The sequence below is a fragment of the Dinoponera quadriceps genome, unplaced genomic scaffold, assembly GCF_001313825.1.
Source record: "Dinoponera quadriceps isolate SergipeBrazil2010 unplaced genomic scaffold, ASM131382v1 scaffold1846, whole genome shotgun sequence".
NCBI classification, from domain to species: Eukaryota; Metazoa; Arthropoda; class Insecta; order Hymenoptera; family Formicidae; genus Dinoponera; species Dinoponera quadriceps.
The window spans coordinates 192,454-208,853 of NW_014556140.1; the positions used below are offsets into that span (position 1 = coordinate 192,454).

General features: G+C 42.3%; 4 protein-coding genes across 12 annotated transcripts in view; 2 read left to right on the top strand and 2 right to left on the bottom strand.

Moving 5' to 3' along the window:
* The first annotated feature begins 497 nt into the window (after positions 1 to 497).
* Positions 498 to 4,579, top strand: LOC106746982 (DCN1-like protein 5). Of its 4 annotated transcripts, none has more exons than XM_014624195.1 (5): positions 498 to 787; positions 2,888 to 3,029; positions 3,164 to 3,530; positions 3,623 to 3,830; positions 3,930 to 4,579. In XM_014624195.1, exons 1-5 carry the CDS (start codon positions 730 to 732, stop codon positions 4,013 to 4,015), a joined length of 861 nt encoding a protein of 286 aa, XP_014479681.1. In that variant the 5' UTR covers positions 498 to 729; the 3' UTR covers positions 4,016 to 4,579. The 4 variants fall into 4 exon arrangements, with proteins under 4 accessions (XP_014479681.1, XP_014479684.1, XP_014479682.1 ...); XM_014624198.1 differs by lacking the exon at positions 498 to 787 and adding an exon at positions 1,082 to 1,253; XM_014624196.1 differs by lacking the exon at positions 498 to 787 and adding an exon at positions 1,084 to 1,333.
* A 1,494-nt stretch (positions 4,580 to 6,073) lies between these two features.
* Positions 6,074 to 9,982, bottom strand: LOC106746937. 2 transcript variants are annotated; one of them, XM_014624098.1, is made up of 7 exons: positions 9,510 to 9,793; positions 8,762 to 8,878; positions 8,347 to 8,576; positions 7,644 to 8,021; positions 7,264 to 7,444; positions 6,971 to 7,186; positions 6,074 to 6,759 (listed from the first exon to the last, which is right to left on the bottom strand). In XM_014624098.1, the coding sequence occupies exons 1-7, from the start codon at positions 9,636 to 9,638 to the stop codon at positions 6,517 to 6,519; spliced, it is 1,494 nt and encodes a 497-aa protein (XP_014479584.1). In that variant the 5' UTR covers positions 9,639 to 9,793; the 3' UTR covers positions 6,074 to 6,516. The 2 variants fall into 2 exon arrangements, with proteins under 2 accessions (XP_014479584.1, XP_014479585.1); XM_014624099.1 differs by lacking the exon at positions 9,510 to 9,793 and adding an exon at positions 9,898 to 9,982 and having other exon boundaries at positions 6,517 to 6,759.
* On the bottom strand, positions 9,885 to 13,609 carry LOC106746936 (nucleolar protein 10). 2 transcript variants are annotated; one of them, XM_014624097.1, is made up of 11 exons: positions 13,413 to 13,609; positions 13,288 to 13,333; positions 12,912 to 13,126; positions 12,687 to 12,769; positions 12,324 to 12,533; positions 12,018 to 12,246; positions 11,455 to 11,874; positions 11,032 to 11,320; positions 10,700 to 10,937; positions 10,505 to 10,601; positions 9,885 to 10,040 (listed from the first exon to the last, which is right to left on the bottom strand). In XM_014624097.1, the coding sequence occupies exons 1-11, from the start codon at positions 13,476 to 13,478 to the stop codon at positions 9,951 to 9,953; spliced, it is 1,983 nt and encodes a 660-aa protein (XP_014479583.1). In that variant the 5' UTR covers positions 13,479 to 13,609; the 3' UTR covers positions 9,885 to 9,950. The 2 variants fall into 2 exon arrangements, with proteins under 2 accessions (XP_014479583.1, XP_014479582.1); XM_014624096.1 differs by having other exon boundaries at positions 12,687 to 12,823.
* Positions 13,610 to 14,191: 582 nt separating this feature from the next.
* Positions 14,192 to 16,400, top strand: part of LOC106746938 (profilin) — a 40,756-nt gene continuing 38,547 nt past the window's right edge. For 2 of the 4 annotated variants that reach the window (XM_014624103.1, XM_014624101.1), the window contains exon 1: positions 14,192 to 14,439. In XM_014624103.1, the coding sequence (XP_014479589.1) occupies positions 14,329 to 14,439 (111 nt within the window). In that variant the 5' untranslated portion in view covers positions 14,192 to 14,328. Of the gene's footprint in view, positions 14,440 to 15,491; positions 15,659 to 16,400 lie in introns of those variants that run through there. The other 2 variants (XM_014624100.1, XM_014624104.1) reach the window with 2 other exon arrangements.

Genomic DNA, 16,400 nt, shown 5'->3' on the forward strand with positions numbered 1-16,400 from the left:
TCATAAACATATATGTAAAGTTACATGTAAATCGGTTAATCCGTTTTTTTTTAATAAATAAAATAAAAACCATATGAAATATCGCCGTTTACAGTGATCGGGCCCCTTAATGTATTTTAAAATAACCAAGCTAGAAGTTAACTCATTTAGAATTAAAATTAGAGTTAAAATTTTTTGACTTTCAAATAATTAACTAATTATCACCTAACTCTGCTAATCTTACAAGAAAAAACTAAAAATTTGAACAGATTCGAGCGCGCTAAAATTTGCCGCCATAACCGAGCGGCGAAATGTCACTAGTGTTAGCCTCTCAGGCAATGAAACAAGCTAGTGAGGAGCTCACTCGCGAGCATTGGTAGCCCAGCCAGGAGGGATTTCGATCGATCGATCGGATATCGATTGCCGATGGCGCCACGATCGATATATTTGCGACCCGCGTACTGCACGAATTTGATTTCAAAAGTTTCGTGCGAGTCACTCCGGCGAGTACGGGCGTGGTTGTTCGTCGGTCGCCCGTTTATTTTTTGGACGAACTCGTTGCTACCTTCGGCAGAACGCAGTTTTAGTAACCACATCCTTGTGTCTAGTCCTGGCATATTCATTATGTATCAGTTAACAACGTAAATTGGTGTTGGAGATAAGCCCGAAAGGGCGCCTGGAATCATCACTGAGAGACAGAGAAAGAGAGAGAGAATTTGATTTCGGTGTACACATTGACAGTTGACAGCTATGGGACAAGCGGCGCATCCAGGTTGCTCCGGCGGCATTCTCGAGCAAGGGGAACAAGGTAGGCAGAGCGGTGTTGTTGGCGCACGCCTTTCCTCTTTGGACTCTCGTAAGCGCTGATAGTCGCACCCTCGCGACTTCACGATCGTTCGCAAATGCTCGCCGTCGAGGCGTCGCGCGTTCCACTACGATAAAAGCGCATCTAATATTACAACATGACTCACGTCGCACGATTCTCGCGATTCGTACTCGCGACGAACGTGAGTGAGAGAGTGAGAGAGAGACCGTTCCCGTTTTCGCGTCCGTTCTTCGCGTCTACTCTCCGCGCACACGGCTCGTCTTTCTCTCTCACACGCACTCTCGTTCTCTCTCTCTCTCTTTCTTCGTCTTTCTCTTTTTATATCTCCCTCTTTTTCCTCCCCGCGCTCACTATGTCATATGTATGATACTTCTCTCGTGATTTCACTAGTGCACCGTGCGAGAGCGAGCGCGTATTCGTCACGGCGATAACGTGCCGACCGCCGAGGGTAGTGTAATCGTCGGGATTGTTTAGGCGTGCGCTGAATTGTCGTCACGACTTCAGATCGCCGCTCGCGGTGCCCTTCAGGTAGCCCCGAGAGAGATCACACGTACTTGCGCGAGCCGCGCTCTTGAAGAGCCAGCAGCGCGGCGTCGAGAACTCGGACGATTGTTGCGTGATACTCGAATTTAATTGACGTTTCTAACCTCACTTTGCGATAACTCGCTCGCGCTCTCTCTCTTTTTCCCTCTCTCTTTCCCTCTCTCTCTCTCTCTTTCTCACTCGCTCGCTCGCTCGACTCTCTGTCTTTCTCTCTCTTTCTCTACTCCACTCTTCCTCCTGTCTTGGGCACGGAGAGATGTCAGTTTAACGTCGACAGGAAAAAAATTCAGTTGCATTGCTCTCGCGGCTGCTGCTCGCCTCTAAATACCGCTTAACCCAATAACTCGATAACGTGCGTCTCCGTTGCGTGGTAAGAGAGCTTGATCACTTATCGCGATTCACGAGATCCTCCCGTCATCCTGATTCTTGCGCCTTGTTCCGTGTATCCGTCCTGTATCAATGATGCAAACACGCGTCAATTCTGCCCGTGTACCCATCGTTATTTTACGTTTTCCCCGACTTTTATTCCGATCTTGCGTGTGCGCGTATTGTCTTGTATTTTTCGAGAAAACTAAATATGAATAAGCATCTTTTGTTGCATGAATTTAACGATAACGCAGACATTGTCCCGTGTGGAAGAGACGTATATTATTTATAAACATGTGCAACGATACATGTGTTTATATTTGCGACATAATAGCGGTGACATCCGCATTGACCACTTTGTGTTCTCTTGAAAGTGCACGCTTGAAAATGTTTTTTTAACTTGACGTGAGACAGTTAATCACCGATTTGCGATTTGAGCTTCTAAACTACTAATTTACACGCTGATTGTTACTTTGAATCTTATTTTATGAGTATGAATGATGTGTGTTGCGAAATATTTTTTCTTAATTTTCTTTCTTAATTTTATCTGCCTGAAATTATATTCTTTCCACACAAGACATGTCTCTGTTATTTTACAGTAATTGAATGAATACGGTGACACAGTGAAACAAAAAATTATTTTATTTCACTAAAACAAGATGTATAGATAAATAGATCTATAAGGCTATTTTTAGTTTAATCCTTAAATATATACAAATAGGTGTATTTATCTATACACGTCCACATGAAATATTCATTTCATGTATCAACTTTGGTTCTCATCTCTTAGTGTTGTATGAATAAATTAGTGTTTTTTGAAGTTATAAAAATTATTCTATTTTGAATATATTAACCCTTAGCTGACACACGTCAAAATAATAACGTACGTGCTATAGGGGGTATTTTGGACTCCAGCGAGAAAAAATGTGTATAATTGTTTTATTTATCAATATTGGGTCAAGCCTCGACTAATACTAGGTGATGCCACAGAACCAAATTTGGCGCGCAGCTATGAAAAATTTGTGTTCAAAAACACTCTGGGGTACTTTTAACCCTGTGTGTCAGCTAAGGGTTAAGAGACAACATGTTATGAGAGATCGCATACCTATATTCAATAGTTTTGCTGCAGGTAAAATATTGTATGCTTGAATAACATGCAAATTTTTATTTTAGTGAAGGAAGGGATGCCACGAGGAAAGCGTAGAGTACTCTCTAATACAAATCACAACCACACTTCCGTTGAAATGTCACCTAGTGCCCATGAAGAAGGTCTACCAAGACATCCTTCAAAACGGTTAAGGCAACATACCTCCAGGTAAATCTGAAATAGCATCTTTTGTAGTAACAGCTTGTATATTGCTATTTATATCGCTGTATACATTTATGTATAAAACAAGCTTGCGTGTGTATAATTTCCCTCTTTTGTGACACCAATATTTCCGTTCGCAGTGCCCGACGTTACACAAAAAATGAGGATGTATCTAGTGCATCGACATTTTCACAGAAGCGTTGTAGTACTTGGTTTCGGGAGTACACTTTGCCGGACGAGCCGGACACCCTCGGGCCCGAAGGAATGGAAAAATTTTGCGAAGACATCGGGGTGGAACCTGAGAATGTAGTAATGCTCGTTCTCGCATACAAAATGAACGCGCGTCAAATGGGCTTCTTTACACTGAGCGAATGGCTGAAAGGTTTCTCGGAACTTCAGTGCGACTCTATTAGTAAAGTACAACAAAAGCTCGAGTACCTAAGGAATCAATTGAACGACCCACACACGTTTAAGGGAATCTACAGATATGCTTACGATTTTGCTAGAGTACGTTCCGATATGCGACACGCGTACGACAGATATCGAGAACTCGCGGCAAGAGTAGCCTCCTGTTAACTATCTCGCCGAAATTCTTGCAGGATAAAGATCAACGAAGTATGGACATGGAAACCGCGAGGGTAATGCTACAGCTGCTTTTGGGTAAACATTGGCCACTGTTCACGCAATTTGCTCAGTTCCTAGATCAATCCAAGTACAAAGTGATCAATAAGGATCAATGGTGCAACATATTAGAATTTTCACGTACAATCAATCATGATTTGTCCAATTATGATTTGGACGGAGCGTGTAAGTACAGCGAAAGCGAGTGTCCCGAATATTGTACTTGAGTATCAGCACGATGGATTATCTCAAATAAACGTATTGGATAACGTGATATTCTTTTAGGGCCAGTAATGCTCGACGAATTCGTCGAATGGTTAAAACTCCAACGGGGTGAGGATGCGCTATCGACAGAGGCAAGAGGCAGCTGAAACATCTCACGAGAATAGTCCATTGAACTAAGAACAATTCATCTCTCTTTTTGTCATAATACTTTGTTAATAATGAAATTTCCGTTTACGGATCGTGCCCTCGCGACATTTTCATTTGGTCATACGTCATATTCGTACTATCCTTCCTTCCCTTTTTTTTTTTTTAATTAAACGATAATGTATTATAAGTAGCTTATCTCTTAATATGATTTGCGGTATCTTTTTACACACGACTCGATTGAGTATCGCGTATTCAAACCGTTCTTCGGTTATTCTCATCACCACTTACAGTTGATCCGGGGTTTGTCGCAGAAACTCTTGTGATTAAGAATAAAACTATTTTGATATATGAAATTTACTTGTGCAATTTTTGTAAAGATAATTTCGGGATAACGAATCCAAGTGAAGTGAGCAAACAAGCAAGAAATCGTGTAACGTTTTTCAAATTGAGTATAATGCTTAAGAGAACGATTGCCATCAGCTTCCAGTGATTGTAGGATGCACACACTTTATGTCATTGCGAGTATGTTTAACATATTATTTAAATAAACCGATAAAAGAACAGTCACATACAACTTTCACATTCCATGTCGTTTAGTTAACGTCGATAATGTCGCGAATTGTGACTCGATACTCACAATTTTCCGAAACAAATTCTGATAATTCTCGTTCTCAACCCTCTTGTGTTTCACCCGCTGCTAAAAAAAAAATATATCTTGTGTAATGTCGACGATATTTTTTACCAAATTCTCGATATGTATAATATTGTCCAGTGAAACACAACATTTAATACGAATATCATTAAGTAGAATCTCTCATCGGCGAGATAAAATATACGTTATGCCAGGTGCTACTACACAACGTTTAGTATTCTAAAAGCAGTATCATAAAGTGTCGATATCATGCTATTTAGTCAAAATTAAGTAAACCTTGTAAATGCTGAAATTATCGATGTATATTAGAATTACGGACTCTTATTAAAAGAAAAAAAATCATTGTAATATTTATTAAGTACAACTAATTCTCGATCTTTCAAATTCACCGATATCATAATCTATGCTTTATCGCGATAAGGATGCAAAAGAGAAACTTTTGTTTTGCAATTGTTCGTTCATATGAAACAAAAGAAAAAAAAAGAGAAATGCAATGTTAATATATCTAAAAAAAATTATTGTTTTGTTCGATAGTTTTAATGATACGTATTACCACTCGTCAATTGTTATATTATTCAATTTCTGCGACTGTCTCTTGTCTCTCAAATTTTTAATATCGAGATTTAATATTTTAGAGCACACACACACGTCGCCCAACTTCTACCAAGATTTCGAAACTGTATGTATGATGATTATATAAGACAACTATGTAAAATATATTAGTTTGATAAAGTGCTAATCCTCTATCTTCATTTAATGGATTTATTATGACTTTACTGGATTTCTTTTCTCATTGTACGCGTTACTGAAGAGTTATCCCGTAAATCAATTTCACCGAGCCAATTAACAATCACAAGTTTGTTCAATCGTTAAACTTATTTCGTGTACTCGAATGTGCATATATTTCTTCTGCATGTATATATTATATCAATAATGTAATTAATATTATACATTAACGATATGATATGTGATTTTCACGCGTTTCTTTTATAGTCTTCTAAATACGATGGATATAAACTTGCTGAAAGGAGAATTTATTGTAGACATACGCGGATTATAATTCATTCTAGAGATTATAATTCTTTCTGCAGCATTGTTACTGCCATGTTTGGAATACGCATGATGTATTGGATATAACGAGATATAAATAAAATACTTTTTCCAGTATTTCATTTATTATTCTCGATTGATATCCTTGTTTTAGATATTGCTATAGAAATGTTATGGAAAACGTACAAAAAAAAGTACGTTTTTTCTAAGGAAGAATTTTTTAAATTCATAAATTAATCACTGATGTATACACATATATGTATGTGTGTGTTAATAACGATATAATTATATATAATTATTAATATATAGTTACCCATCTAACGATATATTTATGATATAATTACATCGTTCTCGAACTAGTATAAAATATGCATTTTCTAATGCGAATACATCAATAAAAACAAAAATAGTTTTAATAGTAAGTATATAACTATTGTTCATATTATATATAATGAGAGTGCGGCGTGTGTGCGAAAAAGCATTGCTAAGGTTGAATAAATTATCAGATGATATACGGATAATACATTTTGCGTAAACAATAGCGCTGGGTTGTACACTTAAAATATACAAGGGATGCATTGTGCGACGATACATCTCGATTGTATCATCTCGAATCCTTCGCACATCCCTGTAAACATGAAGATTGTGTATTGCATACAAATCTAATGTGGCGAGCTCACGATGAGCGTGTAAAATCGTACATGATCCTCATTCCTTCGGGATTCGGATCCAAGATGACTCGGAAGTGAACTCCTCGAAGCAAACCCTTCTTTGATGGGAGGTCCCACGGAGGAACGGTCATGAGAAAAACCGACATTGTCCCAAGGTGAGGATGGAAATACTGCCGATAGTTAGCAGTAGGCACAAGTACCTGCCTGTGATGGGTACTCGGAACAGTCGAGCGTACATTCTCAAGGAGGATGTATAAAGAAGTATAGTATCAAGATCTTGTCCCGGAGTACCCTGATACACAAACGGTCGTACGCGCACTTCGTGTCCTATGCTCTGTATCATGGAACAGGCGGTGGTCAGACGAGCGGCCTGAAGAAAACACGCGACAGAGATTGAGTCAAAAGAGATGTCGTAATGCGATAACGGAGTGACGATCCAGTGAGCAGAAAAATATCATCAATAGAACGTTATTGCTGTGATTATTCAACAGGAAGTTTTTGCAACAACGAGTCTCTCAGATACGATTTCAAGACGTTGAGCTGATTTTTGTTTTTATTTTGCTTACTGAGCGACGCCATACCTGTACGAACGGTGCGATCGATATCAAGATCCATAACATGACGTTCATCACATTGACGTATGTGACTGGACTCTTGTTCATCTCATCGTTATCGTATTGAAACAGCCAGATGATACCCGCCGTTGCCCATGACAGATTGACTATAGTATAGATGCATACAGCCGGACCTAGTTCGTCGTTGAAGTATTTCAGTAGCTTCTTGAACTCGCAAATTTCCTGCAAGCCACAAACGCTGATTTCCACTTTCTGATGGAAGATACAACGGGTGGAATGTCATTAGAATGATTGCGAACCCTCATCCAATCAATGGGCGGCAGAGTGTGCTGAAGCAATTTGCCACGTAGGAAGTAGAGGTGGGACATCAACAGCTGTCCTTGTAGGCAGTAACTCGTTATGATGGTCCCCTGAACCATGTCGTGCCACAAGGTGCAGACGATCAGAAATACTTTCAATGTTACCTTCACTTGATGCGGACTGCAAAAATGGATGTAGAAATAATTAAGGCGTGAAGTAGAAACTGATAGAAAATTGATGAAATATAGGTAGGTGTAGAAGAAATAAAAAGTATGAGCGGTATCGAGTATCCTCGTTTGAAGCGAAGGATATAACGCAACAGTTACTCTGGTTCGATCATCTTCTGACGATGAGACAGTCAACGACTGTGTTGAGTTACCTGTGTTCCAACCAGCGGAATGTGATGTTCCCTTTCGCCATCAGAATATTCACCGTAACTAACGCCATGATCATCCACACTACGCTCAACGCAATGAACAGCCACAGTATGTGAACGAGACGTCTCTGATTGCCACGGTTCACGGGATTCGACGAGAGCAGGAAGGCCCTCTCCATCAGATTCTGCAGTTGCTCGTTCTCCTTGATGCGAAACAGGTACACTGTGTATATGTATGCGACTAGATGCAACGCGCTCGGTATTAAGTAGCTGAATATCATGTCTCCGTAGCAAAGCGGATGCGATCGTTCTCCGCTGACATCCGATGTTGTTTGCGCGCTTTCCAATGGTAATATTTTGTAACAGAATCCTCGATCTCTCCTGTAAAGTCCAGTGTATGTATCTTTAGCGCTTGCAAATCGTACGCTCACGTTAGTTTAGGGTGACATTTGCCAAACTCTAATCAAGCTAATCGATGAATAATAATAATAATTGCCAGCATCGATTTCCAGTTCTCTAACTTGTCGTTCAAACAATAATGGAAAAGTTCCGAATTTCTAGTCTATTATTTAACAAAATATTGACAATTCTGTGTTCAAAATTCCATACGAGAAAAAAATACTAGCGCTCAAGGAGAGAAAGAAATTCTGTTGGCATTATTTCTGATTTTTCCTATTTTATGTTGCAGAAAGCCCGCCGGACTTACCTGAAGCAGGCCATATACTGTAAGACGTATCCGATGCACATGAATACAGCGACTTGGAAGGTGTGAAGATTCGCCAAGATGCAACATCGCGAGTCGTCGCTGCTGGTCGGCTTCAGTCCCATTACCGCCAGCAGTCTTAGGTACGGCAACAGTATTTTGTGTTTGCAATAGTGAAGCACCGCCGACGTACTCAGGTTCTCGTAATCCGGCATCTCCGCGATTTCACCGACCTGTTTCGCAAAAGGGACAGGTAAAATTCATATTTGCTTCTCAGTACGGAACTCCGCATACAGTGCGGTGCACTCTGAACATCGCGATATATATATGAATTAAACAAAAGCGGAAAAGACGCAGAATGATTATCGTGCGTGAATTTACAAGGGATCGTGTTAAAGTAAAAAACACGAATGCTCACTTCGGTGCTTTGAATATGCAGATCCGTTAATATGGATATGGAGACCTGCGTGGATTCCTCATGGTTCTGCTGAGGTGGCGGATCCTTGCCGTTTTTCGACTCGTTGTTGGAGTCCATCTGCAAATTGCAAATAGTCCTATTTTAATTGATGTTGTTTCATTATCAACGTAAACACAATGTTGTTTATATACTTTGCAATAAATCGATCTTAACGGATATTTTGGAGTGACCACACAGTCGCTCACTCTGTAAACAATATAATATAGAGTTACAAATATATATTGCATATGTCAGATAGGAAGAGAAAATATTATATGATGTATAATTATAATTTTGTACATCATTGTCGCGTGTTACAGAGATTACGATCAGGAAATTAATCCTCCATCTTCACATTGCGTGCGCGAAGTGCCGAACGGGGGGACAATATACTGCGGCGCACGGTGCTCTTCCCGAAAACGAAGTTCGATTATTGTCTTCTGTTTACATCCAAGCCCGAACAACATCTTCCGTAAGTTAGCATTAAGATTTACGTCTGTTGAATTGGTATCGGGGCGCCGAGAAACGAGAGAGAAAGAGAGAGCGAGAGAAGCGCACCGCGCTTTATTTAAATATTGATATCTTATCACGCGTGTGGCGAAGCGAAGTCACCGTCAACGGCGTCAATTTGGCGTTGTGCAATTTTTTCGCGGCTGAATTAGTTGACAATTGTCTCTGTTCAAGAGGTAAGCAATAATTAGCGACTCACCAACGCCATTTCTCCCGGTCGGAGGAGTGCGATGCTTTTGAACTTGGGAACACGCTCGCATCGACAGTTCGACGCGCCCGGCCTTTTTCTCTTTCTCTCTCTCTCTCTCTTTCTCTCTCGCTCTAACATGTGAATTTAATTATATCACCGTTCGCCGATGACACTTCACCTCTGCTCTCGGAGATATCCATGTGCAACGCGGCTAAACAAATTGTTGCGTTCGCCACGGCGCTACGAACCGCATTGTAAGCATATTCGTAAAGTGCATACGCCGATAGGATGCATCGCGAGAGCGAACAAGCGCGATTAGACCAAGAGAGAGAGAGAGAGAGAGAGAGAACAAGTGCAAGAAGTGATTTTTTTGTATACATGTTATTTAAATACATACTTCATTTACTCAACAATACACAGCGCGTACAAAGATCCATTAAATGATAAAAACTAATGTTTCTTCTTGAAAATATTCCCCGCCGGCCGTAACAGGTGCTTGAACTCTTTCCTCAGATGTTTCGTTTCCACAGGTCGTTTTCTCTGCGCAGACAAAGAAGAGATAAAGTCGAGAGGGCACGCGATAATATTCTCCTTTAAAGTTTCTGGATACTCACTTTGGCTGTCCTTCTTTAATGACGTCAGAAACGAAGAAAATCATGACGATTTATGTGACGGTATACGTGGAAGTAAAAAAATGTACGCACAAAGCAACACTCGTGATTGATTCAGCACATTTGTTAAAAATGTCCGGACGCTTCCCTTTAATCTGAACAATTAATAAATAACCGTAAATTACGCGCAAGTTGTTTTTAACTCATCTTTTCACATGATTTCTGTTACGTTAATTTTTGGGGCTATTTATTAATTGTTCAGGTTGAAGAAAAGTGTCCGGACATTTTCACATAAATCGACGTAATTTTCCTCGCTTCTGACGTCATCAGAGAAGGACAGCCGAAGTGAGTATCCAGGAGCCTCAACAGGCTAGATCAACTCAACAGACGTACCTTGCCGACGCTAAAGGTCATTTCTCGACAACCGTGCGAATCGGACATCTTAATGTCCTGCGTTCCCTCGTTCTTCAGTCTCTCCGCGAACGACAGTCTGCAAAAAATCGCGAGGCAATATTAAAATATTAAATTATTCGAAATACCGACGCGCGATACACGACGAGACAAAAGCGAGATCGTTATTATATTTACTTGTTTCTCCTCTCCATCGGCTTGCCCTCCTCAAACTTCACGACATTTTTAGCTTTCTTTAGCCTCGGCTCGTTCTCAGCGGCCGGGTTATTATCCTCCTCCCCACTGTTCTCTTGTTCCTTCTCTCTCTCGTTCTTCCTTATTAAACGATAATTCCTTCGCACTTCTTTGGCCCACAGCTTCTCATCGTCCGAGCTATCAGAACTATCGTGTATGAAACTCTCGTCCGAGCTACGGCCTTTAGGAGAAAATTCATTCAACGTGAATTCTTCTTTCAGATACATACAGAATTTTCGAATGATAGACGATGTTTAAAATTCGTTCGTCGTTACCTTGTGCTTCATCCTCTTCGGGCTTGTCCTGCGTCTCTTCCTTCTCCCGCGCCAATTGTCGTTTCTTTAGTTCTTTAGCCTTGCTCTTGTCGAGTTGCGAAATAACGGGATTCAACAGAATGAACTCCTCGGAATGTTTGTCCACTTGGAAATCCGGGTTGTTGAAGAGAGCCTTGAATCGCTCGTCTCTCAGCAGATTGGAAGACTCCTGTTTCTTGCGATTTTTATTGCTCGCGTTCTCTATTAATTTTAACGCCAGCTCCGGATTCACGCTCGGTAACTTTTGCACCTGTTTATTGAAGTAAGCGTATGAGGATGCGAATGCTGATGTTTCGAAAGTGTTACGCGTCCAAATAGTTTTTTCAATTAAAAATGAAACACAGTGTACGTAAAACGAGTTAAAATCAAATCACCGGATGATACCTGTACTCTGTTAGCGCACTCCTCTTTCATCTTCTCTCGAATTCTCCTCTTCTTGTACTCTTCGAACTCGAACGGTTTCATCACGTCTCTTGCTTTCCTGTATAATCGGGCATCCATGAAGTAACCGTGCATGTAAGCCCTGAGCAGATTGGTGCCTTTCAAGTGCAGAAGACCCAGTTCGTCCAATTCCTTCTCAGTGACGAACTTGTAATCGTCGTAGATGATATCGTAATTTTGTTCCTCTAATTCTTCCGTGAGGTTGTCGAGAAAACTGCACCAGTAAGGGGCGGGTCCGAGACTAGGAATGTAATATACCTGCATCTTTGTGGCTTCGTTAGCCATCATGAGCATACCGGTGTTTGGTACGACGCACAAATCGTTGAAATCGTGCTGGGCTTCTATGGAAGTGTAAATCTTGCCCTGGAAAGATGCATAACACAATACAGTTTTCCAGTTTAGGTTCTAATGAGAAAAATTAATATCACATTGTAGATGGTATCTTCACTTCTACGCAGATATGCGAAGAAAATCTAGAAGTATATCTTCTCACTGATTTTACTTACACTATTTTTCTCCCATATTTTCACGATGGAACTGTCCATAGAGTAAACGAGGTTCATCCTTTCATGAAACTCGATGTTCCTGATTGGCAAGCCGTACATGTGATCCTTCATCAAAAATGGTTTATTGGATCTTATATCGTACAGCATGATTTGTCCCGTTGATGTGCCAACTCCTAGATTTAGACCTCCTTGAAATCTCACAGCCGTGACCGATGGAACTGCTTCGAATCTGACGAGAAACAAGTTCTAGCATCAGTCTGATGAACTGAGTTTGACAGACAGATGGATTTCATTTTCGCGTTTTACTTGTCCTGAGTAATACAATGTAGGGCACAGTCCAGTACACCAACTCTATTTTTCATCCTTGGATCCCAAGCCTCAATTTTTCCTTCTTGTGTACCAACAGCAAGTAAGTGATGCAACGGATTTATATCACATTTATTTATCGAAGTCGCTTTTGTCTCAAACGGTTGTAGAAATTGACCACGTTCGAGATTTATCCTATATATCTGATTACTGTAAAAAAATATATTATAATTACTATTACTTCACATAAGTTACATCTTCTTGTATCCTGAATATATATCAGTATTTATATATAATATAAATTTCATGTTATTTCATAAATAATTATAACAGATATAAAACCATATGGATTTTAGAACTGACCCGTCACCTACGATGAAAGTATCACATGACGGATAATGATATTTCATATCTCTTCCAAAGCGTGGCACCCTGAGCCTGTAATACTTCCCATAAGCAGCGTGAATCTCAATATAACGATTACAATGTAAAAATATTAACTAGAACAAAAATATCTGTTTAGCGAGATAATTTCAATTATGACTGTTCTATGTAACGTTAATAGAATGTTACAACAATCATACTTACTTTGCTATAGTCATCTGATAAAATTTCAAAAGTAACCACCTCAGAATCAAGGCATCTCTCAAACTTTAATGACAACTGTTGTACATCATAGCATTTTACACATGGTTTGTAAATTCCTGTCACAAGGATATGCTGTCCATCTTTAGAAACTTTAATGGAAGTGCTAACACCAGGCATGCTGAAGTCTTGAATAAGTTCGATGCGCCGTCGTATGTCTATTAGGAAATAATTACAAAGTTGAATATATTCTCAAACATCCTTTTCAGAGATATAAAACTAGGACTACAATATATTTCTGGATCTAGATTGATCTGACTTTTTCTAAATATGATGGATAAATTGTAAGTTATTTTTCATTTTAATTTGTGATCCTTACCAACATTCTTTTTGGATAAAGTCCTACGTTTTCGTTCAGATAACCACTGAAAAATGTAAAAAATAAACATTTAGGAAACCTAACCTAGAACTTAGAATTATCACATCAAATCACATCAATCTTACCTCGGGGAGAGATTTCCCAGCGCTGAGATTATAGATTTTTATATTATTTGGAGCGGAAACCTGCATTTCGGCAGCTTTTGCGTGACACAGATATTTTATAAAAATATTTTCAGATATTCCACATTTTTATTTTCAAAAACCATAAGCGCACGTGAAGCCAAATGCTGATCAGCGCTAACAGCGCTTCGCGAGCACAGCTAAAAATGGAAGACGAACATGAAAAGGCACCTTTATATGTAGACATCAGTAGTTTCTACCCATGAACTAAATCGTAGTATAACTCAACAACAGGTCAGTCGGACTTTTATTAAATAGGCCAATTTAATGACTGACCAGATGAACTTTTTATCTTTATGTAAGATTCGACAATTTCGACTTTCCAATTACATGATTAAACGTTGAATCAAATAAACTTTTATTTTCAAATAGTTTGATAAGAAAAGGATCCAGCTTTGTGATTTTACTAACTACAAACAATTTCGCCCACGAAAAGTCATGCGCTCATTGGACATCGTGAAAATTTCTCTCAAAAAAGAACCAGATTAGAATGTTGGGGTTGTATGCATCATAATTTTGAATTCAATCTTTACTCGTCCTTTTGTTTCCATAAAATCGATAATCATCGATAATCGAGGATCGATAATCATCGAACGGCCGTTCATATTTCCCTAGTACGCAGCCGCTAGTGATTCTGGAAATATCAGCTAGGTGGAGTGGCGACGGATGACTGTACACTAACGGGGGGAGAAGGAAGAGACGGGTGGGAGGTTGGGAGGAAGGGAGGGTGGCAGAACGACCGGCGTTTCAGCGGGTATCGGTAGTCGCGAGACGAGTCAGTCGGTGACGGGTTGCGTTCGTCTTGTGCGGCGTAGTGAACAGTTTCGGTCGTCTCTCCTCCCCCCTCTTGTGTTCAAAAATGAGCTGGCAGGATTACGTTGATAAGCAGCTGCTTGCGTCTAGGTGTGTTACCAAAGCGGCGATCGCCGGACACGATGGCAACGTGTGGGCGAAATCCGATGGCTTCGAAGTGAGTAGCACTCCAAAAGAGAATACCGAGAAATGGGAGAGAGAGAGAGAGAATGAGAGTGAGAGCGAGTGAGCGATCGAGCGAGTGAGCGCGAGAAAGCGAGAATGAGGGAGAAACGGAGTCGATAGAGAGAACGTGGAGGAGAGCCGAGCATACCCGGTAGAGAGACGCGGTAGCCGTCTCTCTTTGATAAAAGCGAAAGTGCGCGAAACGGCGCGGAATAAAGAAGGGTCCTTCGGCAAAACGCGTAAAACTTGCTTTGTCGATGTGCGCGAGAGAGTCTGAGCGAGCGATAGAGCGGACGAGAGAGAGAGAGAGAGAAAGAGAGAGCGAGCGAAAGAAAAAAGGAAAGAGAGAGGACAGATGCTCCGGCAAGATCGTCCGCCGCGCGCGGTCCGCTCGTTCGGCTCGAACCGGTTCGGGCGAGTAAGCTGGCCTGTACGGCCAGCGTGCATGTCGGCCACTTTCTAACCCCGAAATACGGTGCCACGTAGACGCCGGTTGCCGGCCGGCCGGTCGTTCGTTTTCTCTGTCGCGGCGCGTTATCGTCCCTCGCGATATTACACCGACGGCGGACGTGGATCTCGGTTGCCGTCGTGCGCATGAGAGAGAGAGAGAGAGTATCCGCGGGAGACGACGATGAGCCGCTCTCGCTCACAGGCGGCGGACATGTTTCGCTCTCTTGCCGGCGATCCCCCGGAGAGGTGCGCGAGGAATCGATCGACTCGTGCACACGCGAGTGCCCTCGTCGTCGTGGCCAGCGATGACGATGACGACAGCGAGCGAGCGAGCGAATAAGAGAGAGAGAGAGAGAGGGAGAAAAAGGAAAAAGAGAGAGAGAGAGGGAGAAAAAGGAAAAAGAGAGAGAGAGAGAGAGAACGATCGGTCTCGGGGCGTGTGTCGCGCGAACGGCAAAGTCAATAGCAAAGCGGAGAAACGGCGGTGCGTTCGTTCGGCTCGCCGGCTCGAGGATCGATTATGTATCGCGCGCGCCTCGAGAAGGGTGTGGCGTTGCGCCGGCGACGGCGGCGGCGGCTGCTGCTTCGCCGGCAGTGTCGACGTGTAAAATTACGGAGCCGCGACCCCGAGAGCGACGGCGATCTCTCGCAGCCAGTGATCGCACGCCACGGGCTCGTCTCCCGGCGGCGCCGCCAGTGGCCATGGGAGAATGAACCTCGCGCGACACCGCATGAGTCGCCCTGTTCCCGTCTCGTTTTGGGTAAGAGCCGAGGAACGTGAGAATCGGCGCCTTCTCGCGGGCACGGTCGTCGTCGTCGTCGTCGAATCCCTTCGAGATCCGGTCGTCCTCGCGAGCTACGCAGCGGCATTTCGACAACGACGATGATGACGACGACGCCGTTTAACATGGCCGCCTTCTATCAACGCGCCGGGCACGTTGCTACGCTGTCGCGCGCCGCGACGGTGGAAATGGTGGTGGTCCATTGTCCGCGGCACGGCGATCCTCGGTCTCGAGGCCGTCTTCTCGAGGCCGGTCTCTCTCGCCGGGCCGCGTCGCAGAGTCCACCGGCAGGCCCAACGGCCGTGCAATTTCGGAGCGAGCCGAGACTTACAGACGAGCGGATCGAAGTTTTAGGTTAGCTCGGCGACAGTCGCGTAGGCGCGCGATGGGGAAGAGGAGGAGAAGGTGGTGGTGGGTGTGGGACATTTTCTTTTCTTCCTCCCTTTTCTTTTTTTTTTGCGGCCACCGGTGCGCGTTGAATGAAAGCGTGTGTGTGCTTTTGTGTACGTGCTCGACGACATATACAGGTAGTTTCAGCAAGCATTTTCTCTATCTGCGAGAACCTTACATCGCGCCGATATCGCTTATCTTGAAGTTTATTTGTTCGTTAAGCCGTATGTTTTTCGCTCGTCGGAGCTTAATTGGAGTCTGATCGGCCGGTCTCGCTCCCCGTCCGTTAAGGCTAGAATCGCGAGAAGGCTAGAATCGCGAGCGAGGGACT

Coding starts and splice junctions, on each gene's coding strand:
- LOC106746982 (XM_014624195.1), top strand. CDS start 730: ATGGGACAAGCGGCGCATCCAGGTTGCTCCGGCGGCATTCTCGAGCAA. Junction 788..2,887: donor TCTCGAGCAAGGGGAACAAG/GTAGGCAGAGCG, acceptor TTTTTATTTTAG/TGAAGGAAGGGATGCCACGA. Junction 3,831..3,929: donor TTATGATTTGGACGGAGCGT/GTAAGTACAGCG, acceptor ATATTCTTTTAG/GGCCAGTAATGCTCGACGAA.
- LOC106746937 (XM_014624098.1), bottom strand. CDS start 9,638: ATGTTAGAGCGAGAGAGAAAGAGAGAGAGAGAGAGAAAGAGAAAAAGG. Junction 8,577..8,761: donor TGCATATTCAAAGCACCGAA/GTGAGCATTCGT, acceptor TTTGCGAAACAG/GTCGGTGAAATCGCGGAGAT. Junction 7,187..7,263: donor CGCCCATTGATTGGATGAGG/GTTCGCAATCAT, acceptor TGTGGCTTGCAG/GAAATTTGCGAGTTCAAGAA.
- LOC106746936 (XM_014624096.1), bottom strand. CDS start 13,478: ATGCAGGTTTCCGCTCCAAATAATATAAAAATCTATAATCTCAGCGCT. Junction 12,534..12,686: donor ACTTTCATCGTAGGTGACGG/GTCAGTTCTAAA, acceptor ATTTTTTTACAG/TAATCAGATATATAGGATAA. Junction 10,041..10,504: donor TGACCTTTAGCGTCGGCAAG/GTACGTCTGTTG, acceptor TTGTCTGCGCAG/AGAAAACGACCTGTGGAAAC.